This window comes from Henckelia pumila, chromosome 1, assembly GCF_033568475.1.
Source record: "Henckelia pumila isolate YLH828 chromosome 1, ASM3356847v2, whole genome shotgun sequence".
Classification (NCBI taxonomy): Eukaryota; Viridiplantae; Streptophyta; class Magnoliopsida; order Lamiales; family Gesneriaceae; genus Henckelia; species Henckelia pumila.
Window position 1 is genome coordinate 163,108,080 of NC_133120.1, and position 24,491 is coordinate 163,132,570.

At 34.5% G+C, this 24,491-nt stretch overlaps 3 protein-coding genes and 1 pseudogene across 12 annotated transcripts; 1 reads left to right on the forward strand and 3 right to left on the reverse strand.

Annotated features, from left to right (window-relative positions):
• Window positions 1-1,733: 1,733 nt before the first annotated feature.
• On the reverse strand, window positions 1,734-8,111 carry LOC140877866 (LEC14B homolog). Of its 7 annotated transcripts, none has more exons than XM_073281477.1 (11): window positions 7,794-8,111; window positions 7,550-7,641; window positions 7,046-7,451; window positions 6,840-6,959; window positions 6,276-6,353; window positions 5,598-5,780; window positions 3,677-3,754; window positions 2,772-2,944; window positions 2,448-2,606; window positions 2,209-2,269; window positions 1,734-2,105 (listed from the first exon to the last, which is right to left on the reverse strand). In XM_073281477.1, the coding sequence occupies exons 3-11, from the start codon at window positions 7,412-7,414 to the stop codon at window positions 1,914-1,916; spliced, it is 1,413 nt and encodes a 470-aa protein (XP_073137578.1). In that variant the 5' UTR covers window positions 7,415-7,451; window positions 7,550-7,641; window positions 7,794-8,111; the 3' UTR covers window positions 1,734-1,913. The 7 variants fall into 7 exon arrangements, with proteins under 7 accessions (XP_073137578.1, XP_073137585.1, XP_073137562.1 ...); XM_073281484.1 differs by having other exon boundaries at window positions 7,538-7,641; XM_073281461.1 differs by having other exon boundaries at window positions 7,046-7,457; window positions 7,794-8,110.
• Window positions 8,112-10,448: 2,337 nt separating this feature from the next.
• LOC140874592 (uncharacterized) lies at window positions 10,449-11,449 on the forward strand. Of its 3 annotated transcripts, none has more exons than XM_073277904.1 (2): window positions 10,449-10,575; window positions 11,020-11,449. In XM_073277904.1, exons 1-2 carry the CDS (start codon window positions 10,495-10,497, stop codon window positions 11,215-11,217), a joined length of 279 nt encoding a protein of 92 aa, XP_073134005.1. In that variant the 5' UTR covers window positions 10,449-10,494; the 3' UTR covers window positions 11,218-11,449. The 3 variants fall into 3 exon arrangements, with proteins under 3 accessions (XP_073134005.1, XP_073134006.1, XP_073134008.1); XM_073277905.1 differs by having other exon boundaries at window positions 10,488-10,575; window positions 11,025-11,449; XM_073277907.1 differs by lacking the exon at window positions 10,449-10,575 and adding an exon at window positions 10,604-10,663.
• Window positions 11,450-11,499: 50 nt separating this feature from the next.
• Window positions 11,500-18,214, reverse strand: LOC140874591 (uncharacterized; annotated as a pseudogene).
• Window positions 18,215-19,061: 847 nt separating this feature from the next.
• On the reverse strand, window positions 19,062-21,767 carry LOC140875582 (uncharacterized). Of its 2 annotated transcripts, none has more exons than XM_073279298.1 (2): window positions 21,637-21,767; window positions 19,062-21,488 (listed from the first exon to the last, which is right to left on the reverse strand). In XM_073279298.1, exon 2 carries the CDS (start codon window positions 21,404-21,406, stop codon window positions 19,121-19,123), a length of 2,286 nt encoding a protein of 761 aa, XP_073135399.1. In that variant the 5' UTR covers window positions 21,407-21,488; window positions 21,637-21,767; the 3' UTR covers window positions 19,062-19,120. The 2 variants fall into 2 exon arrangements, with proteins under 2 accessions (XP_073135399.1, XP_073135400.1); XM_073279299.1 differs by having other exon boundaries at window positions 19,062-21,429; window positions 21,637-21,761.
• Window positions 21,768-24,491: the final 2,724 nt, after the last annotated feature.

Genomic DNA, 24,491 nt, shown 5'->3' on the forward strand with positions numbered 1-24,491 from the left:
ATAGAAAAATAAATTAATGAGAAGTTTTAAATGATATAAATTACTTTCTACTTTTGAATTTAATGTAGACTATATATAATATAATATTAATTATAGGAAATTTTTTTTACATATGACGTTTGATTCTTTTTTTCTTAAAACACATATTATATTTTTTGTTTTAAAATATGTGTTTTTATTACACATATTTATTTAATTGATCATATATATCATGAGAAATTTTATTTCCCATGAAATTAATTTTCATCAATATTAATTTACAGAGGAATTATGTGACATAAAATTAACTATTTATATTATGTAACTCTAAAAAAATTGAGAAATGTTTTAAATGATTGAAAATTTCGCACAAACATGAGTGATATTGAATTTAGTAACAATTTTAGGGTTTTTATTTAACATTAATACGATCATTTTTTTAATTAATAAAATTTTTCAAGGCATAGAGCTTGAGTTGTTGTGCAGTTTAAAAGAATTGAATTGCACCGTCACCAACAGCTATAACTATTGGTAAGTGTCATACAACCGGTCCTACATTATTTTTAGGATAATACTACATGTTCATGGAGAGTTACACGTTTACACATTACACTTACAATTACATGATTATCCCTGATGCATTTTTGAAAGATTTTTTTTCCAAATAAAGTGTTGGGATAATCATGTAATTTTAAGTATAATGTGTAACTCAACGTATAACAATACGTGTACATGTATAGCACTACCCTTATTTTTATTGATTTTATTTATGATTAGTATTAATTTAATGGAAAAAATACTTTAGGCATTGTTTGGTTTGATGTATTATTAATCTATGTATAACTTATCCCAATTAATTTCGCCTTATTTTTGTCATATTATTTATCTATTTATTAATTAATAATTTTACATCAATTAAATCAAATAAATTATAATCTATCCATCAAATCAAATAATGTATTAGGTATTTTTTCTTATTTATTTTTAATTTACATTATATTACTTATCTATGGATTACTTATCCTATCACTCAAACCAAACGGTGCCATATATATGTCCAAATTATGTAGGTCACGTTTTTTTGGTCTCAAATGTATAATAATATTTATTACACTCCTTGACTAATATAAATTTATTAACTATATCTTGAAAATTGTGCAATTATTTTTTGAATACATTAAATAGGGATAGAATGAGGAGTTTGTACAGAATTTGTTTCCCAATATTTTTTTCTTAATCCGTGTGAAAAAATAGGTCTATATAATTAGGACGAATGAAGTAAATTTTTTTTTTTTACTTGAGGAGAGTTGCCCTTACATCAAGATTACACAAAAACACAGATTGAAAAGTGTCTTATTTGGATAGGTGAATATATATGATTTATTGTAATGCACAATGTTTTTTTTATCTAATGTGTTTTGCTTTTTAGATTGACAAATACTCCTAAAAATAATATTATTAAATGGATTTAAACAATATCTAAATTTCGTGTTCATGTTTTCAACCATTAGTCATCCGCGCACGTGCACTTTCCTGGTCTAATACAAATAACACAATAACTATTATGAAATTGTTTCTCTTTATAATACAAATATCTAGATCGACTTGATTCATGAAAAATACAAATATCTAGATCGACTTGATTCATGAAAAATACTTTTTTTTAATTCAAAAGTATTATTTTTTTCAACAAATACGGATTGGATTGATCAATCTCCATAAAACTGTCGTACAAGAGACACACACAAAATAAATGGCATGAACTATGATCAGATATAATTTAATTAAATTGCACGTGTGCAATGTCCAAAGAATTTAGTAAACAAACACACATTATAACACCATTTATTATATTTGAAAAATGACAAAACTATACACAACTTTGATCAATATATGGTGGCTATGAACCTTGATACACCTCACAGAATGTACATTCAGTAGAAATAATGTCGCCTTCTTCTTGTTCGTTTCATGTTCGTCGAGTCTTTGACTTTACCAGGAAATTCCCAACCGGCAATTATCCCGTCCCATGAAGAGCTAACGACCATGGGATAGTAAGGGTGCCAGTTGCAGTCCCTCACGGGTTCGCCATGAAAATCGAGCTTTGCAACTTGATCCCCACTTACCTACAGAAAAAGAAGTCGGTGAGCAGAGGAACGAGAGAGATGCTGTTACATCCAAATAATATTGAAACATTTTAAGAGCGGTGATCAAGTAGATCCTGCTTACCACGTCATATACATACACCGAACCATCAGTCGACCCTGTGTAGATATACTTTTGGCCGGTGCTGAAAGAGTCACATAAATATGGAAGGTGAGTTTGACATTTGAACACAACGCATAGAACACATTATCAAGATTCACTGAAAAAGCTAATTGACCAATTTTTCCTGCTGAAATGAGACGGTCTGAAGTTCATATCTTGCTTCAAGAACTTGTGACAGAAACCATAGCAAAATTATTTACCTATATGCTGGTGAAAAATAACAGCGTATGAGGGTGCGCAAGACCGAATGACCTCTGTATGTTGCCAGTGAAAGGTCATCTGGATGTCTAAGATTTTTGGCCCGTTCCGGATATCCCATCCATCGGTAATCCCAGTCAGCATAGCGACGTCTTGAAGTGCTATATTCATAAAACATTAATACTTGTTATCACTGAGTCTTATCATAATTTGAAAATATATATTCAATCAGCCTGGAGGTGTGCAGATATGAATGAATGGTTGCTCAGTAGCATTATTAAAAATGAACCGCAAAATAAAAGCCAAAATATTTAGCTTAGACGTACTAATTGACATCAGACGACATTTTTCTTATATCCCAAAGTTTGATGGATTGATCTTTTCCATTTGAGATGAAGTAACGACCATCTCCACGGGTATCAATAAAAGTTATGCCTTCTAAATGTCCCATAAGGACTCCAGCTGCTTGTTCTCTGTTTAAGCAACGTCTGTCCCAAACCTGAACGATCAATATATTAGAAAATTAAAACTTTGACTGTTGAGTTACAGCACAAGTATTCAGCAAGAAACACCAACAATTCAGAATGCAGAGATATAAATCTCTGCATCATTCATATCTACATGCAATGTATCAGTCTCACTAGGGCCAGCAGAACCACCACATAGGGGTATATGTTTTAGCTTCAGACATGTGAGTAGAGATTTGGTCAGATGGGTGTCGATATTGGATGTGAATGTTGTAGTAGGAATAAACGTCATATTGTTTTGTACGTACCACACAGATCACAATGTGACATTTAAGCCAATGAAAGAATCAAAAGATTTGAATATACAAGCAGCCCTTGGTCTTGGGTATCACAGTCAATATCATATCATATATTGGGTTCCAACGATAGTAAGCTGGGATAGGAGAGGGATTGTCTATGTGGCTCTCTAATGTAACCTTTTATTGTGACTTTAAAGGCATTCAGATTCCCCGGGACCAAATGATTTAAAGATAGCGCATTGGGAAACAAATCATTCAGAATGAACTCAGGCATGTTTCTTCTCTCCCAAGCTTAGGTATATATACTAATCTAACAATGATAATGGATAGTACACAAAGAACCCAACTAGTCAATAAAAAATGCTTCCGAGCTAGAGATGAAAATTTGAAACTTATCTTCTCAACCAAAGAGGAAAGGGAAAAACTGAAAGTCAAATTCAAATTCGATAAACATACAAAATTTACCTTACAGAGGTGATCGTCACTGCCAGAATAGATTATATGACCGCTATCATCAGCAAAACACACTGCATTGACATCCGACTGAAAAAAAAAACTTGCATGTCATATTAATACTCCTTATATTCACAAGAACTAAGAAATGTGCACATATTGTAGCTTAGATTAACTCTATATAAAGGAAAAAGAGTAAGCAATAATAGAATATCTATTCCCAATAGTATCAATCACAGTACTGACCAGTTGATGGAATTGTCGTGATTGGCTAAGAATTCAGAAAATTCGATTTCTTTTCCTATCATACGAATGACATCTAAATTTCTTCTCATAATTCCACCCTACCAAGTACAAACCTTCGAGAAAAGATTTGAGCGTTTGATAGAGAACCAGAGTGACGAGGAACAGAAAATGAAGACCGGTGTAATTTATACATATGAGGAGATATCTGTAGTTTTTTATTATGTTCAGCCATTTCGGTAAATTCTATAGATCAGTTAATCTGCATACTTAGAAATTGGAACAATTTTCACTTTCAGAGTGAATTATTCTACTTCATCCCGGTATCCTTAATCAACTATTTAGGTACCGCTTTGTATGTAGGATAAAACATTCATTGATTATTCATCCATGTGTTATCCAACGTTTTACTCACAAATGATTACTGTCATTCACCATTTTTTTATCAAGTATATTGATTTACCATTCTTATATCATGCATGCTTCCTTGACCATCCTATCCATTAGCCAAGTGATGCCTTGTAGTATAAAAATATTGTCACTCGTTTCCTTTTCACTTGCAAAACAGGCATACAAGTAACCTGACATTTTTGATACAGTTTTGAATCAAATTTTCTGTAAGAGTAAATCCAACTAAATAATTACTTCTGACCCAGAAAAGGATATGGATTAAAGCATAAATCTCTTAGTTAAGGAAGCGAAAATTATATTTAAAAAAAAAGGATCAAAGATTTAAGAAAAACTAAACACCTGGACTCTTGAAAGTTTAAACATTATGTGAAAAACTTGTTCAAAAATTGTAGAATACAACACCCGCTGTATAAATAATTAATTAACTATAACTAGTGGTGAAGCACAAGCCATATCCTTTAAACCATACAACAACTTCAGTTTCACGCTTCAATCACTTTGCCACATAGACAGCCACACAAGACAAGATGGGCAACTTTTGCTTCCAACAATCAATTTTACAACTTACGGGAATCGCACATGTGATTTTGGTTTTAATATCAATTTTAAAGACAAATACTCGTCACTGCACCAAAACTGCAGTTATTGTTAACTATTCAACTCAAACCTTTTAAACAATATAATAATCTAAATGACATGTTTCGATCATTACATCACTCCATCACATAGACAACAACGGGACAGCAGGGACATCCTTAGCCTGACAAAATGGTTGTTCCTCTCCTAAACATAGCAATTAGCATCCTCACTCACTTTATATGACTAGCCAATAAGTAAATAATTAGAAACAGGGATACTTCATTAAGGAATAAGGATATTTGACAAAAAACGACACAGACATATGGCTCATTATTCTGATAAAAAGGGGACGGTCAGCCAAATTGGATGGAATTTTCCTTCATCTTTCCCCATTTTTTTCTGCTGCTTAAGAACCCATTTTTTCAATAATACCTCATAATCTCCATCTTTTACAACACCTGGCATTGCTTGCCACAACCCATCACCAACAGAAAAGATCATGTGTCATAGGATAGGACTTGAATTAGCCACATCTCCGCTATCACCGATAAAATCTCGCACATTCAACTTAATTAACATGTCAAATGTCCATGACATTGTTAAGGTGTAAATGATCAATTTGGACAAAGATCAATTTGATTGGATTCCAAACAAGGAATGATGTCACATCATAATCAAAGTGAACAAAAACAGTGGTTACCATATGAGCTGTGATTCTAAGGTTGAGCCTTTTTGCTGCAAGATCATAAACATATATTGACTCATCACTGCTAGCTGCCACAACCTCTCGTCCATCATTTGAAAATTTCACAGAGAAGATGCCAAAACTATAATCATCATCATTATCACTGTCAGCTGAAAACTCCAAACCTTCATGGATTTCCTGAATAGAAAAGTAAAAACAATGTGTTAACCAGCAACTCAAGGCACATATAGGTAGGCTATGCAATGTTATATAGACAATGGTACATACAATTAGACAATAATCAAAGAGTTACATCATTTAATTGCAAAAGACCTAGCTTCAGAATATTGGTAATTGGTACGCGCGTCTGATTCATAAAGAAAAGGTTAAATGGTGTGGCATAGTTCATTTCATTACTGTAACATCTAAAAGAAAATGTCGATTAATGCCTACTTGGTTGGAGTTTTTAACATGCTCATTTTTTGTTAGTCAGCTTAAAAATGATTAATCATGTTTCAATGGATCCAAGTAAATATACACACCATAGGTCGGATCATTTAACTAAAAACACCGATACCAGAGGCCTAGAATGTTCAAAACATGCAATAGAGGACTTCTAACTGTTAGCATGCCAATCATAGTTGCTAGCGGTTTCTATATGATGAAAGGAGGAAAAGAGCTAGAAATACAAACCGTCACATTTGCTAGGGACTCTTTTGTAGCAGATTCCACATTGACAATATGGGCTATCGGTGAAATACTGGAATAAACCTGTGGAAAGTGGCATCAATCCCAATTTATATAGGAAACACTCCGGCTGGAAATGGAAAAAGAAAAATTGAACAAGTTTCACCAAAAGTAATCATGCTTGCAGTTCGTTACTAATAAGTAAGATGAAAAAGTTTAATTGACGGAAAAAATATTATGTGTAAGTTATCCATCAGATACATCCGGTCTTAAAAGTAGTAAACTCGTTTCTTATGGAACTTAAAAGAAAAGGAAGAGTGGAGTGGAGCCTAAAGAGCAAGAAAGAAGCATCGATATCCGCCATTTTCTCATTCCTAGATGGTGCAATGCAGGCTAAATGTGTATCATCTAAAACTAATTCATTAATAGATTGTTTACAAATACACAATATTTGTGTTAGATACAATTTTCCTTTCAAACTTTTCAAGAATTTCCATGGATAATATCATGCTAACGAAACACGCACAAAGGTCAACTACACACATTATTTGTTAAACTTAATATGCTTACAAGGAATCGCCGGTCCGGGGAAAGAGATGCATCAGTAATTGTCCACCGCAAACTCGTTGCCTGAATATCCTTGTGAATTTTCCATCCCAAATCAACATCGTAGATTCTAATGTGGCTATCCTGTTCAGATGAGCAAGGACGGCTCATAATTAAACTGAGGGATTTCACATATAAGTTCTAAAGCTCAGCCCAAGCATTGAAAATACCTGACATCCAGCAATGAAAAGGGACCCATCTGCAGAAAACTGAGAAACGTATGCACGACTTCTCATCTCATCAATTTTGGAAGGGCCGTTAACAGGCAAATATCGGCTCAACACATGACAACCATCTGACAACGAGAACCTCCCTCTTCCACTGTAATTACATTCTCTGCCCAGCAACATTTTCACCGGTGAAATGGGTAATCTTTTCTTTCCAGGAAATGTCCTACTCAGATGTTCATGTGGGGTGGACTTAATTTTCGTGAGTTGTGAAATTTCATCATCGCAACAACCACGCAGCGGCTTTCCATTGGGTCCTCCGGCATCATTCTCACCATCAGAACCATCAAAATACCTCCCAAACCTACTCATTCTCTTCTAAATCTTTTCTTCCCACTATCAGAAGATTCTGAACCTACGAACCACCAAATAATAAATAATTTTTAAAAAAAAAACAACAACAACAAATATCAAGAGAATTACTACTGTAGTAACCTCAATAAATACCCTTTCAATTTCTTCCCCAAAAGAGGTTACCAAATCACCGGTTTATTTAAAAAAATGAACCAACCAGCGGTCGAAAATCAACCCAATAATTCCTGCAAAATGCAAGTTCCAGCTAGTGAGAGCTCGATAACTTAGTTCTACAGAACGAAATAATAAAACAGATAAATTGACTCTAATCTTCTGCCCTCCCTGTATGCCTTCAACCAACATTTTAACAATAAGCTCAAAATTTCAACCTTCGTACCTTGAACCAAAGTTTTCAACTTGAATTAATGAGCTAAAGATTTGTCAATCCAAAACTGGTCAGCCCACGTAATCAGTGACGCAAACACTCAGAGTTTTTCATGAATTCTTGCACAGTTGCAAATTCTTTGCCTTCAAATAGGCCACATCACTTACCATACTTCGATCAATAAAAAAAAAAAAACACAGCTCTCTGGATAATAAATCAGCCTATATTCTTGGCCCAAAGTAGAGGAAAAGATTAATTTTTATTTAATTTCAATATTTTTTTTATGTGGTGTATATATATATATATATATATATACGTATAGACTTCAGATAATCAGATTGTGTCCGTACCATGCGAGCGGTCGAGATTGACCGGTATTGGTATTTACTATGGAAGGTGGAAGGATGGAATTAGTGGGCTGTTGACCGTTGAGTGATAACTATGGCCCAAGTTTTAAGGGGGGAAAGCCCATAGTTCGCGACATAGTATGGCGCCCTCCAATGATCCAGGGCTAAGCTTCATCGGAGATAACACACTTCGTGGAGCATAATCTCACACTAATTTAATGGATCTGTGATAAATATCTTCCCACTTGGAGAAGGTAGGGATTAAGTTGGAAATATAAATTTAATTCAAGTTAAAAGTATCACAAATTGACCTAATTACCGTGCTTCGTTTGGTAGCCTATATTATTAATTTATGTATAACTTATCTTATTCAATGTTGCGTTTTTTTCGTCATATTATTTATCCATCTATTAATTATTTATTTTACATCAATCAAATCATTAATTATTTATATTACATCAATCAAATAATTGAATTTAAATTACTATATTACCCTTATAAATAATATTATTCATATTTTATTTATTGTTAAAAAGACAAAATGATAATTTTTTATTTTTATATAAAATTTAATCAATCAAATCAAATAAACTATAATTCATCAATCAAATCAAATATTATATTCACTATCATTTCTTATTTATTTTTTATTACATTATACTGGAGAATTCTCTCGGGTGAAGTGTTCGTGCGAATCTTCGTTCACTGAAGTGAGATTTGGGACCCTATCTTGGTTTTGCATTTTGAAATACTTTTTTTTAGAATCTTTGTTATGTTGATTTGATACAAACACTCGTGAATCCTAAGTGAGATTTGGGACCCTATCTTGGTTTTGCATTTTGAAATACTTTTTTTTAGAATCTTTGTTATGTTGATTTGATACAAACACTCGTGAATCCTTTGTTTTTTTGTTTTTTTTTTTTTTTATCAAATTTAGTTTACTTCGTTATGCATTTTAATATTGATTTGATTTACTTATTTTGTTGATTTAAGGGTTGTGAGTTTTTTGTAGTTCGACAAAGGTGTAAGAAATGGTTGATTCATGCTTGGTTTTCTCATTTCTTTTTTGAGAAACAAAATATTATTAATATTTATCTGCCCAACTATCGTATCCAACCAATCAGGACCTTTCCTTTTATAAGTCAGAAGAGTCCAATGACTCGGGCCCAAAAAAATTGGGGGCCCATAATTTTTAAAAAAAACTATAAGTCATAGTCCAATTAAAATTTATTAATTCGTTCTTTCTCCAAACTCCAAAGCATAAGCGAAAGTGAAGCAAAATAGAATTCAAGTTTTTCAACATTCAATATTACGACACGACATAATAGGTTTTTTTTGAAGGTTTTTTTTTCTAGTTTCTAGATTTAGATATAACGATAATTTTTTAATGGATTAATGTGTAAAAATGATTTGAATGAGAAGTTTGAATTACTGCAAGTAAACTGCTTGATGAATTGTTTGAATTAGTTTTATAGGTAACAATGATTATATGAACTATGGTTGATCAAAATATGATAATTGAAAATTTGATTGTCTAATGTCTATACGGAATACGGTGTTTGCAAGTTGTTTGATCAATTAATTTGTATGCACGTAAATACTTCATTGGTGACAGTGAGAAATCTTATGTGGTTCGAAAATCATGATTTATTTATTCTATATTTTCAATGAAGAAGATGTGTATGTAATTTTTTTGTGATTATTTATTAAAATTTTCATTGAATTTTTAAATTCTTAGGTTTACCATGCCTACTAAGTGCAGAAAGAAGTTTCTCAAAGACAAAGCTCATCAAATCTTTTCTCCGATCAACTATGTTACAAAAAAGATTGAATGATTATGTTATAAATTGAGAAAAAAATTACAGAACAACTTGATTATACAAACTTAATTAGTAATTTTAGCTCCAAACTGTAAGGTGGGTTGCTTTTTAGCGATAATTTTAGATTTGTTTGATCTTATTTTTTAATTATAATAAAATTGTTTAGTTATTTATATTGTATTTAATCTATTGATTTAATTTGAAGAGGTTATCATGGAACTAAAAAAATGTGAACACGTATTATGCTTAAGTCATTTAGGGGCCTTTTTAGAAAAATTCGACTCAAGCCTAAATATGTTCAGGATCAGCCCTGCAACCAATGTGCCCACCATAAAATGACACTCAACTATTAGACGTGGGTTAATTTTCTTGTTACAATCTAAATATCTAATATATAAATTTAATCATTCTTTTTAAAATCATACCAAATATCTTGTTGTATTTTATATCACATTATGTACCAAAAAGTTTATGAATAGCCCAGTAAAGAATTTTAATGGGCTTGAGCAAGGGTAGATTGCACGGCCCAATTCGTACTGTTAAATTATGTCCCCATTCTTCCTTCCTGCCATTATTTGGCGAGCTGACGCTAACTCTTTGTCCTCTCTCGCGATCTCTTTGACGCTGGTAATTCTCTCAATTCACGCATGCGCACACAGACACACACGCGCGCTCTTACGCCTATGACTTTCGATTTGGATGATGGTCTCGTGGTGTATGTATATCTTGTGCATTAAGTGTTTGATGTTAGTCCTGAAAGAACTTTTTGTTGATTGATGCCGCTTTCTCAAATTTGCAGCTGATATTTGATGAAAAAGACCTGTTTATTAGTATTTTCTGTGGGAAACTGTAGCGAGTGAACACCATGTGGCAAGATGTTAATTGCTTGTTTGACTATATATGTTTCTGGTTGATCATTTAGCGTTTCATGTTTTTGGAGTGATGTGTATTTCGGGTGTATTTGATGAAAAAGACCTTTTTTTTTTCTTTTTCTTTTTAAATTATTATGTATTTTGGATTTGGACATGGAAAGATGAATCCTCTTATATGGTTTCATCTGTTTGCCTGTAGTGTAGTGAAGCAATAATGGGGGACAAGAAGAAGAAGGCGACTATGTTGGTGAGGCTGGTTTCGGCTGCTGGGACTGGATTCTTCTATGTGGTGAAGAAGACCAAGAGGCTCCACACCAGTAACATCAAACTTGAGTTTCGAAAGTACGATCCTCGAGTGAATCGCCATGTTCTCTTCACCGAGGCAAAAATGAAGTGAGTGAACTCGAATGTGGCCTGGCGAGTAGACTAGTTGGTTGTCGAATTCGCGGGGTCCTGTCTTTGGCTTCTTGATGCTTTTGTTCTGCCTCAAAGAACATTCCTTTTTTGTTGCTCGAGTAAACAGTTTGTCATGTTGACTCGTTGTCTTGGTTTGAAGTTTGGATGATATTCGAGGCTGTCAGATTTTGTAATCGCCAATCCTTTTAATGGAAACCATTCTTGTTGGAATATATTTCTCTGTAATGGCATCAATTTATTTGGCATTTCAAGAGGGTTGGTATAATTAGGCTGAAGTAATTGTTTGATATAAATTTACAGAATGTTATAACTAAACCACGTATCTTACATTTTACGAATAAAATTGTATCACACATGAAATGCATTGTACTCATGTATGCACAGAACACATACGGAAAGCACTAGTACTAAGAAAGGAAAGATACTTTACTGGTTGATACGCCAATTTACACTACCACGCTTCCAAAACTATGCGCAAGATGCAAGGTTTGCAAGAAACAAAAGGGTCCTCATCTGCGTTTTCTTACATCATGTTCATCCTTTCTCACCCATACTGTGGAGCGAGCCTTTTGACTCGATCTACAAAAAGACGATGCCTGCAACAAAAAATAAAAAAACATTAACACAAAAACAGATCTCTGGAAGACTGGCACCCATGTCAATCCAAAATCCATTAGAAAATAGATGATAGCACTCCAAGAGTCCAGAAGAGAACTAGAGTAGAAACGAGTAATGCAACTTAAATTTTTTGCTACACTTGGTTATATCGTCTGCTACATATGTACTAAATACCCAACACATGTCTCACACGTCTCATGATGGAACATGCCACAAGCAACCATCATCAGAAGAATAACACTAAATGCAGCAGAAAATTTGAATGGGAAAAAAATGAGTCGTTAGCAAAGTGACAAGACGGATTCTCTGGTCAATTGACTCAATTCCAATCCAATTGATGTATATACCACACGCGCAAGATTATTATGGCACATTCATCAATAACAGAATAAACGAACCTTTCATATTCCAGCTTCTGTTTAACTATTCCATTCAGTAATAGCTCTGAACTGTAAACTGCGCTACCTGCATATAAATGGCCATTGAGTGGTCATCTTTGCATTACATTCAGAAACGACAGTTATTTGAAGGTACGTGTTTCAACCTTTCTTGAGAAAAGCCACACAGATGTCATAGTCTTCTTCACAAGATATAATCAAAAGATCGTCTGGAAGTTTTTCATCTTTCAATGCTGATCTTCCAAGTCTCTCCACTGCCTGGTAAGAAACGCACCAGGTATCATAATCCATTCTAAAATGGTTCCATTTAGAGGACTCTCACCCTTTGTCATTGCATTTATCAGAGAAGTCACAAGTAAAAGAAGGTGCATAAAACCTTATACACTGAACTTTTTTTTTTGATAAGAAACTAGAATATTATTAATAATGTGAAATGATTTTGAATATTATACACTGAACTAAAATGCACAGAGCAAATATTTTTGAATGCGCTGCCATGAATGAATGCGACAGAAATTCAATCCTTACACATTCATGCAGTAATCAATGATTGTCCAATTATATAATAGGAGACCTGCTAAATTATGAGATCTAAAAATCAAGAAGGGCAAAGAGGAGCTTGGAAAATAATCCGAGAGCTTAAAATCGTATGCTTGGCAATAGCTTTAAGATCCAGTGAGCTACAAGTATAATTTAACCACCTACTAGTAGTCAAGAAAATCGACTGCTTGGTTTCTAGCACCTTGGGTTGATACACTCACCCCCAGAATTTGCTAAGAAGTGAACAAAACTAAGTTAACTAATGCTAACTGCACACAGGAAATGAGGATCATAAAACACTCATAAAGAAACAACTAAGCTGAAAATATAGGAAAAGAAAAATCTCAAGAATGATCGCATACCAAACCATGAACTGCCTTGACCAAGTTTGCTATAATGTCTATACCGGGCTTTGTATTCGGGGTGACAAAAACTTTTTGACCCTGCCACCAAAATCAATTTTAGTACAGTATGGTTAGAGTATATCTTTTACGTGACAATCGGATATTACCTGTAGAAGGGAATGTTGACTAGCTCTTGACAGAGAAACAGGCATATTGAAGCCAAATTCTTTTTCTCTTCTTGCATCTCTGAGAATGTAATTTTTCTCATTAACAAAACAACTAGCTTGTCCACAGCTTTCAAGCCACAAGTGTGTGACTACTGGTTTTCCAAAAGCAATTGCTTCAAGCATATTTCTAGTGCGGACAAATTCATCAGCTACAAAATGTGTAGCATCAGACATGGAAGAAGCATCTGAAGCTCCCAGCCTAGCCAAAACCTGTGACAGAGAAATGTAACCAAATAATTAAAAGAATTCCACCGACTTGCACAAATTGTGGGTTCCAATAGCAATTTACTAAATACCTTTTTCTGTTGTTTGACAACATCCACATCTAGGTGCTGGCTAAACAAGACTCTAATATTTGCAGGATCTTTCCTCTTTCTCAAGTCTTTCATTTCTCTAAGTGGTACTGATGTGTCAGTCATTAAGCTATCAATTTCTTTTATAAAAGACAGTCTAGACAGGTTCTTCCTGCAAGACTGCTTATGATACTCATCCCCCATACAGATAGGAGACACATTGTTTATTTGTTTCGCACAAGTATCAGGTGTAGTACAAGTTGACATGGGTCCTTCCAATCTTTCACTTGGAGATGCATCTCGCCTGTCAACAGTTTCTGCAACTTCAGAAGATTTTGAGGTCTTTGCATCACTCATCCCATCACATTGCTTATATGTGTGGGGATCAACTGTGTCATGCACACTTGCTATCACTTTCCCATGATCAGAACCTCTATGATCAGCATTATTCCTCATACTTCCATTGTCTCTTGATCTCTTTAAACTTGCATTACATTGTGCATCATTTTCTTCCTCATCTAAGAATGCCTTTTGTCGAGTTCTTTTTCGATCAGGATACTCCAGAGATGATCTTATTGGTTCTGACGAACTGGGCATACCAACGCATTTTTTATTTGATTTCTTAACCATAATTGATCTCGCCTTTCTAAAATTCTTGAAGGAAAGCATTTCAACATTTTCATCATTGGGAGATGTTCTACTTTTTCTGAGTTCACGAGCACTTATCTGATCATTTATCTCCTCCCTCGCATGTTTTGCATTTCCTCGAGCCTTTGAGCCATCCAATTTTCTGCCTCTCCTAGTTCGATGAGCCACTGGTACAGAAGGATTAAGTGGCTCCACCAAACAATGCTTGGTTTCAGGTTTTCGACCCTTTAACTCCACACTCTGATATGGATCAGTCTCTTTAACGCTGCTCCTTTTCTTAGCTCTTCCTACGTTCTGCTCTTTCATTTTAGGAGGTATGGTGCTCAGGCATTCCTTGCCGTATGAGACAAAATCGTCATTGACATTTGCAAGCCTCCTTTGTTCTGCCCTCCTCAGCTCTGCATCACACCGTTTCCTAGTGTTTTTAGTTTGTTTAACTGATGAAAGTGTAGAGCCATTACTCATGTTGCTGCGGGTCCTCATCGCACGTTTGGCTTGTCTAGTGACAATGCCAATGCTACACTGATTTTCTGCAGACGCCTTTGTAATTGGACCAACGCCTTCATCAGGAGCATCACTATTAGTGTTCGCTGATTGCAGCTCGATACAGAAAGTTCCTAACACTTCCGCAGCCATTTGAGTATCAGGACCTATATTCAGGTCTGAAATATCCCTGCTAGTATCATTTTCAGTCAACTTGTTCCCAGATGCCACGTTCGACTGGTTATCCAAATCCTTCTTAAGATTCTTCTGCAACACCTCATCTCTGCAATGAAATGGTTTTCCCTTTGCTCTTCTCCTTCTAAGCAACATCGCCCCTGAATCTGTGTAGGGTGGGTCTCCTAACTTCTCATCGTAAGCTTGATTCTTTTCAATTTCACGACCTCCACCAGTCTTGATTTTTATAGTGTCAGCACAGCCAGATTTCCTAGTTTCCAAATAGGTTCTCTCCTTTGGACTCCCCTTGTCAAAGAAGAGTTCCTTTTTCTTCTGGAAAAAATCTCCCCCACCTTCATCTTCGCGGTTATCATCCCAATCATAAGCTCTGCATTCTACATCAGTACTTTTGAGAACAGAGTTTTTTACGAAATCTAGAGAACCTTTTACTCCATTGATTACCTTTGGTTTTTCTGCCATGTGAATTCTGAAGCCTGTGCTTTGATCATGCTCCATTACATTAAGTTCAAGAAACCTGTCCACAACCTCAAGTGCATTGGCTTGTGATAAATCTCCAGGTTCCTCAGAGTTGACATAGCTTAAACCAGCCAAGTGATTTTCAGATGCATCTAACTCAGACGCATGAAGATTGTCATCTGTCTGGTTAATGGCTGCCTCTGACTGACAAACTTCAACAACTCTATCCTCTGTAAAAAGTTTCCTCATAATATTACTACCCTTGCAAATTGGATCTCTTAGTTTTTTACTGCTGTCATCATTCCCATTCCAAAAGCATTCCTCATTGTTCTTCCTGCCAAACTTAAACAAATCTCCACTAAGAAATGTACCTTCTTGCTCACACCTGTGTTGTTCCAAGGAAGATTTTTCACTAAGTGAGGAACACGAATTACTATTGGCTCCTCGGGCAAGAGGAGCCAAACCTGAGGCTCTAACTGATGAAGCACGAATTGTGGTAAAATCTCTGCAAAAAGATCCTGAAACAAGATGTTATTGTAATCAAAGGGAGGGAAAACAAAAAAAAAACAGCTTCTTATTCACACATATATTAAAGCTTCAACTGAATGCTTTAACCCAAGAGAAAGTGAAAGATTGTGACATGCCTTTCAGACCACCACCCCCCAGAGAAAAGCATATGCTTTAGGTCTATAACAATTAGAAGAATTAACTGAATGCAAAGAACAAATCAGTGAGGACAAGGCAGCCAAGAATCACAAGATATAGCCCATATTTCATTCAGCTGAATTTTACTGATGGAGAAGGGACAACAGACTTAAATACAAATTATAGATATCAAAGCAAACTGTGACAAGGGATAAAGGATCAATATGAAGACAGATATTTTGCGAATGCAAAAAGCTCACTGTACAAGTATACAAAGCAACACAGATTTTCTACTTTCCACCAATCCATGTGTTTTTTAAAATAAATAGTGGATTAAGCTACAAGAATAAACTTGCACAATTATTGAGCATATCTTTTCATATTGACTCCTTAATGTTTATTTGAAAATATGTCTTACATAAATAAGCAATAATACACAAGAAGTTGGAAAACAAAACGTGGTAAGCTCAAAAATGAACCGAAGATATGAAATACATCAAGCAATGAAGGGGGAAAACAACTTGTGATTTTTGCACAGGAAAATTTCATAGCATAAAGTAACTTTTCTATACAAGGGGCAGAAAGTGGTTTCAATACAGGCCCTGACAAAATAAACAGAACAGGTAAATTGAGATGATAAAAAGAAGTGAAAAAATTGACAATATACATTAAATACTGGCGGACTGAGACCAAAATATATAAAAATAAATGGACCAACAATCGAAGTAAAAGTTACCTGAATGAAGCTCTTCAGCAGTGAAGCAATCAGATGGTGTTCCACAAACACAGTCACCTTGATTGCCAGAGATAGCAACCATTGTCTTCACATGTGTGGCTAGATCCCTGCCATGGCCCTTCAAGGAATCATCTGGAGATAATTGCTGGGTATCACACGTGCCCTCGGTGTTATCTGCTTCGTCATTGTCACAACCATCAGAAACTTCAATATTGGTTGCACTAAACAACTCGGTAGGGATATTATTGACACAATAAATATCATCCAACACTTGAGTTTCACCGGATTGATCGAGCAACTGAGTGGGTGCATGGTTAACACAATCCAGGTCATCCAAAACTTGAGTTTCCCAGGCAAGATCCATCAATTGTGTTTCCCCGTCTAGATAACAAGGCTGAGTGTCCTCGGCAAGATCCACCAACTGAGTCTCCCCAACAAGATCCACTAACTGAGTCTCGAATTCATCGTCCAATAGAAAATTATCATCGACTGGCATTGTACCGGAGGGAAAGTGAAAATCGTCAGCTCCATCAACTCTCAAATCACCACCTAATGCGTATGGAACAAAAGAAGGTTAAGTCAGAGCAACAAAAGGAAGTTTTTCCATAATGGCACCAAGGGAAAAAAAAAATTACTCCAAAATAATTTTCCAAAGAACATAATGTTAAAGATTCAAGTTGCACCTTCAGCTATAGTTTTTGTTATAATGTTAGAAACTTGTTAGTAAATCCAATTTATTTATGCATAAACATATAAATATATGGTATGTATATAGACAACATAAACCCTACTTTCGACATTGTATGTCCCATGCAATCAACCCTCCGGTATGCATTGCTTCCGAAATTAGACAAAAAAAAAATCCTTTCCTAAGAACCGAATACACAATCTTCTCTTATGCAAAATCACAAATTTACCGAACATAAATGCAGTTCACAACTCACGCGGCTGGGGATGGGCGTGTGAGGATTAAATTGGAACATTTTTGTACATAAGCCCAATTCACCAGTAGAAAATAGCATGAACCTAAATTTACATACGCCAAGACAGCCACGCATCAATTGGAACCGACTGAAATTACAAACACGAGGAATTGAAAATTTACCAGGAGAATATTGACTGTCAACTTGCTGCGTCTCGACGTTGCTCAAACATTTATCCAAATCATTCTTTCTTGAATTGATGTGATTGCCATTTTCTACACCTCCTAAAGTACACATTTTTTCACGCGAAAACAAGAGCAGACCCTATATTTCAAACCAAAAACATTGAAAAAACTGTTAATGTAGAAGGGATTAGTGCACGGAGAGTGCGGTGAAGACAGAAGATTTACTGATTCAACTCCTGAGATTCTCCGAAAAACAAGATTCTAAGATGTAGGCGTGGCGAAATAAGAATTGGAGGGAAATTTTAGGGCGAAACGTGGGAACACGAGGGAACGGTGACCCGTATAAATATGGTCGGGTCGGGTCAGATTCGGATTATATTGGAAAATTGTTTCTAAATTATTTGACGTTTTTTAAGTTTATTTCTTTTGATAAATACATGATGTTTAATAGTATTATATTGAGAAAACAATATTTTTAGTTAGTAACCTTAATAAGTTTTCTTTTTCTTTATTGTAGTCGGTTAGCACTTTGGTCCAATAACTTATATTTTTTCAGTTTTGGTCAATATTGAAATGACACCGAAAATTATATGTAATAGTAGAAAATGGTGACATGGCGTTGGACATTGGTGACATATTCAATATCATGTCACCATTTCGGTGAAAAATGAAAAAAAAAATGTACAGGTTAATTAACTACAACTGTGATTGTGTGATTGATGAAAATTTTCAATTAAACACGCAATTAAACTACATTTGATTGATTCATAGGTTTGGTTATTATTTTAACGATTTCTTAACATTATTTAATTAAATTTACTCTACTTTTTCCACAAGGAAATACTTTTACAAGTGATATATGAAATGTGAAGTCTATTTTTGAAAGTATACACGGGCAAATTCGAGCTTGAATTCGAATATTGGAATGCACAAACTATCCATGAATCTTTTAACAGTTCTGACTCCATGTGTAGTTTTTTGAGTGCATTTTGTGCTTGCTCATGGACCTTATGGTGTAGTTACGTAGCGTGTCAATGGACAAGCATATCAATGGACTGTGGACAAGTCAATAATCAATGAGAAGCCTTGCCGATGAAATTAAAATTGTCTAAATTAAATGTCAGTAGCTTAGACGGTTGCAGAAAACAAGTCCAGAGCAGCAAAAGACAAAAGGCTTTAGGCCTAGTGAATATCAAGACAACAAGTAGGCCGGGAAGGCAGCCGGATCGAGCTCCCAAAAGCCTTGAAGGATGCCACCCCGTTCGCCTGTTAACCGGAAAGCAGGAATCTGGTGTGAGAATTTGATCAACTCATGCCATTCTATATGTCTTCTTGTCATTTCTCGCCCTTCATGTTGGGGTCTGTAAACCAATTTGTATCCCTCAGCCGCCTCAAGAACCACTGCCTCTATCCATCTCTCGTTCACTTCCGTGATTTCAAGAATTTCGTATTTGCATTCCGGCAGTTCAGAACTTGACATTTTTGAATTCCATGGCTTGTATAGAGCCCAAACCTCACCTTTCCCGGGGGAAATAAAATATTCATTTTTCTTAGATTGTACTTTAACTTGATGCGAAATGGCAGTGACATCGATTTTGTGCCCTTTTCTATATTTATTGAGCTTGAATTTTCCACAAGATATTGGCATGTTTTTATCAAGAAATCCTATGCTTCCATACGGTTGTTGTGAGGGGATAAGCCAGATTACCTGTAAAGTAAACTTGGGAAATGTATTCACCTTTTTAACCAGACCATAATACTTTGGTAGGCAATCTTCATCACTGTATATTGCCCATATCTGATCAATTTTGATGTTTTCTGGTGACTTCTCAGCGTTGAAGTCATAAAATTCCGAGTCTAGAATTGTGATCGATTCTGGCTCTGACGAAAAGACCGAAATACCGGTGTAATCGGGAGGCAATGAGGCTGGATCAAGTTCAAAGCATCTTTTGGGAACATTTGGCCTCTCATTTCCAGTCATTTGAATTGAGGGAACCTTGTGAGAAAATCTGAACATATCCTTCGCAGGTATCAAGTTTAAATCTGTTTGCCTCCAGGTAACACGTTTAAAAAGTGAGGTAAAGCCTTTGATCTTACTCAATAATGCAACTTTTATGCCAATATCACTATCATAATCCGACAAGATCTCAACTAACTCGAACTCTAAGTTCTCAAGTCTCTTCGGATCACAGTGCCACCTGATATCCCAGTGCTTGAAAACTGCCCAAGTCTCACCCTTTCTTGGATATATCTCATAAAAGCTTCGGTTTCTTCTATCGGTCCCTGTTTGAAAGTTTACTGAATGTGAGAACACTGCATGATCTTGAATGGTCTCAGTTTCTCCGAGTAGAAATTTCCCACAAGAAACAGGCAAGCCCTGATAGAGCCAATGTTGTTCTTTTTCGTTATCTGAGTATGGTTCCAACCAAGTAACCTGTATCTCGAAATCTTCTGAGATAATCTTGTTTACCAGAGCATAGAATCTAGGCATAGCATCCAGTGTATCATACGAAGCCCATATTTGTCCACTCTTAAAACAGTTTTTCATCCTTCCCTTTTGGAAATCACTGAATTCTGGGATTGGATATTCAAGAATGTTTCGTTCTGGTGCAATCCCAGAACTTGAATTAGCTGAAAACTGATAACAATTGGCAGAATTCCCTCCTTTACACCCCGATCCACCAAATTTTTCCTTCTTTTTCCCCTTCTTTTTTTCTTTAGGCACTCTCACCTCAGCAAAATTCTTACTCTTTTTCACCTCATTCAACCCCTGTTTAAAAGAATCATAGTTATCAACCTTCTGAGTAGAAGCAACATGAGATCCACCATTCTTTGATCGTTTCACACTAGGACCAATTTTAGCTCCATCACCATCTGCATTATCACCAACAACTCTACAGTTTGAAGATTCCATCCTTTTCTTGCTAGTATTCTTCACCTCCTCGAATGGGCTTGACCTTTTCACCTCATTCAACCCACATTCAAAAGAACTTCCAGCATTCGACCAACCACTACTATTCGGAAAGTCTTGCGAAATCCAGCCTTCCCACTCTTCCAACTCCACATCATCATAAAACGTAGAGTTCAAGTTACTCCCTTGAGACCTCCGAGTCCCTTGACTTAGAAGAACAGTTTTAGCCTCCCCTACAAGTTGGAAAGCATTCCCTGCTCCAGGAAACTTGTTTTTATCAGGATGCAGCATCAAAGCCATGCTACGGTACCGTTTCTTGATCAGATCATCATCAGCAGTCCGCTCACACTTCAGAATCTTGAACCAATCCCTCTCATTCCTATATCCAGTTTTCTCAGCACAGCAATGCACTTCACATACCAATATCATCTGTTCAATATCTTCTACGTCAGAATAAAGTTTCTGTGCTTTAACTGCAAGTCTCAGGGCACCCCAAAAATCCCCACTTTCCATCTTCTTCAAGGCAACATCTTTAGCCCTGATAGCCTCTCCCTTGTTACAATCCATCAAAAGGCACAGTTGATAAACAACTGAAATGAAAAATCCTATAGCTTATGAATAAAGATTTGCACAAGAACCGCACAGTACCCTACAAGCCGCAAAATTCAAATTCCTAATGAGAGTTTGAAAAACGGTCTAAAGGCAAAGCATGAGCAGTGATTTGTTGTTGCACTAGGTCAATCTTCAGTCAACAATCACTAGAAACAGGAATGTATAATATTATTCAAGATTTTTACCTAGAACCCGAGCTATAAATATCAAATACTCTTCCTGAAATCATGGGATTAATGTGTTATCATGGAGGAATCGGGAATTTTACCCATGGCCGCCGACTTGGTCAAATGATTTCTCCTGATTTTAATATTCCATAGGGAAAAAGGCAAGAGTAAATTTAGGGTTTCAGGTAAAAACCCGTCCTTTGACGGCGGTAATAAGTAAATGGGTTAAATCACCGAATGACACCCGACCCATTAAGTCCGGTTTAGGGGTTGCAAACGGGTCAAACCCATGAGCCGTCAAAATATGTGTATGACAAACAGGTCAAACCTGAAAACCGGTCGTTAAAAAAACAGTCGTGCTTCCGACTTTAATTTAGGATTAGGATTCCGTATTGCGGGGATCCTATTAGGGGTGATCAAAATTTTGGTTAAACTGAATTAACTGATCAAATCGAATCAATTCGAAAATTCGATTCGATTAATTTAAAAATTCAGTTTTTATGTTAAAAAATTTCGGTAAATCGATTAATATTTTTAATGGGTTTATATTTAATATTTTACTTAATTTTTCATATTTTAATTTTTTTAAGATTAATATATTTTTATAATGATTAAAAAATCATATTTAAATTATTAATTTTATAAAAATTTTAATTCTTAATTTTTTTTTAAAAAAAAATCGGTTAATTCGGTTCGGTTAAATCGATTTTAATATAAATTCTGTTCGATTCGGTTAACCAAAAAAATAATTCGATTAATTCGGTTTCGATTAATTCAGTTCGGTTTTTGACCGAATTAACCGAATGCTCACCGCTAGATTCCACGGTGGCATAGCACACGTGCATTTTCCTTTTCTTTTCTTTTTTTCGGTTTGTTTTCTCTTCTTTGTTTTTCAAGTTTTTTTAATTTTTTTAAATTTTTAACTCAACAAGTTTGTTTTTCTTCTTTTTAAAAAAACAAAAAACAAAATTGGCTTTATTTTTTATTTTCTAGTTCATCCAAATTTTTTTTTCTTTTTTAAAACAATTTTTTGCCTCCAATTTTCTACATACTAACTCGTATATTTTTTTTTTCTTTTCAATTCAAGTTTTTTTTAATTTACAATAAATAAAAGGAAATTCCAAAATTTTGGGACCTGAATATCCGGAAACGCAAACCCGACATATTTTGAGACTTGAATATTCCGGACCGCGAATATTCGGGATCTCTCGGGTAGGGAGAATAAATTCTGATTTTTTTTTTCGTTTTCATATTTCTAAATATAAAATAAATATTCGAATTAAAGCGTATAATATTAAAATATTTATGATAATTCTTCAAGTTTTTTTGTTATAATTATTAATAAAATATTATGATAAAAATTATTGGATAAATTTTAGTAAATAGATTGTCAAATTGCATCTTTTATTCTAAATATTTGTTCTAATTAGATAATTATAAATATGAATTAATTAAATTATTAATTTAATTTTTAAAAAAGACACAAAAATAAAATATCATTTCGTGATACTACTATACGATCGTTCCAACAATAAAAAATTATGTGAATTAAGTCGACAATTAATTGTTATATGTGTTGAAACACAATAATATTTAGCTCAATCAATTATTAAAATTATTAATAAAATATATTATAATATTATTTCAGGAGGGATCGAGAATTCCCTCTGGATAAGGTTTTATTCCCGATCTCTCTCCCGATAGTAATCTAGACGAGAAAATTGCAAAAACTCGGTTCGAGAAAATGTTGGGTTGTGGTTTTTTCGGGACGGGAATGAGATGCGATTCAGGAAAGGTCGGGATTTCAAGAATTTTGTCGCCCCTAAAATTTTTGTAAGACATAAAATTGGATAAATTAGAAAATAATAAAAGCCAATTTTGTTTTTTTAAAAAAATAATAAAAAAAAAAAAAAGAAATCTGTCAAATAACTTGAGTTAAACATACAAAAATGCAAAAACTTGAAAGGCAAAAACAAAAAAACAAACAAAAAGAAAGAAATTAAAAAAAAAGAAAAAAAAGTGTGATGTGGAGGAAACGATGTCGTTTCCTCGACAGTACTCCATACTGTGGGATCTTCCGTAGTAGGGGATCATGATCCTTTAATTTATAATTATTTAAAGCAATGTTTTTATAAGAAAGATCGGTCTATCTTAAAAAAACAATTTCATCGATTGGATCGGTTTAATCAGACGGTCGGATCGAAAAATCGTTTATATAATATAATAAATAATATATTTTAAATTTAAAAACCTAAAAGATATATATAAATAGACAAAAATATATATTTATCGAAATTTGAAAACTAAATAACTATATAAATATATTCAAAATATCAATTATAATTATACATTTTTTGTAAAAATAAAAAAACTAATTAAATAAACTCTACTATTACTGAACTAATATTTGTAACGAAATAAAAATTTCAAATAATTATGTGTATATATAATAAAATATTAATTTTAAGGTTTTTCATATAAAAAATTATTTTTTTAAAAAAATCAAAACATTCGAATAATCGGTTTATTGATTTTTCGGTTCTTGACCGGTCCGACCGGTTCTAACCGATCTGATCGCTAAAATGGGTTTTGAGTATTTTCGGACCGGACTGATGACCTATTTTTGGTCGAACCGGCCAGTCCGGTCTGATTCAATTTTGAAAACACTGATTTAAAGTACACAAAAATTCATGGGAGCCAGTTTAAGGGGTCAATTTTGTGATACAGATCTCTTATTTGGGTCAGCAATAAAAATATTATTTTTTATACCAAAAATATTACTTTTTATTGTAAATATGGACAATGTTGATTCGTCTCACGAGTAAAGATCCGTAAGACCATCTCACAAGAAACATAGCCTTTTAAGTAATAAG

Bases quoted from the DNA above. Each gene is read 5' to 3' on its own strand.
- LOC140877866 (XM_073281477.1), bottom strand. From the start codon at position 7,414: ATGAGTAGGTTTGGGAGGTATTTTGATGGTTCTGATGGTGAGAATGAT. The intron at 6,354-6,839 runs GTAAGCATATTA...CACTTTCCACAG, and splicing joins CCCCGGACCGGCGATTCCTT to GTTTATTCCAGTATTTCACC. The intron at 2,106-2,208 runs GTAAGCAGGATC...CTTTTTCTGTAG, and splicing joins CGGTGTATGTATATGACGTG to GTAAGTGGGGATCAAGTTGC.
- LOC140874592 (XM_073277904.1), top strand. From the start codon at position 10,495: ATGTCCCCATTCTTCCTTCCTGCCATTATTTGGCGAGCTGACGCTAAC. The intron at 10,576-11,019 runs GTAATTCTCTCA...GTTTGCCTGTAG, and splicing joins TCGCGATCTCTTTGACGCTG to TGTAGTGAAGCAATAATGGG.
- LOC140875582 (XM_073279298.1), bottom strand. From the start codon at position 21,406: ATGGATTGTAACAAGGGAGAGGCTATCAGGGCTAAAGATGTTGCCTTG.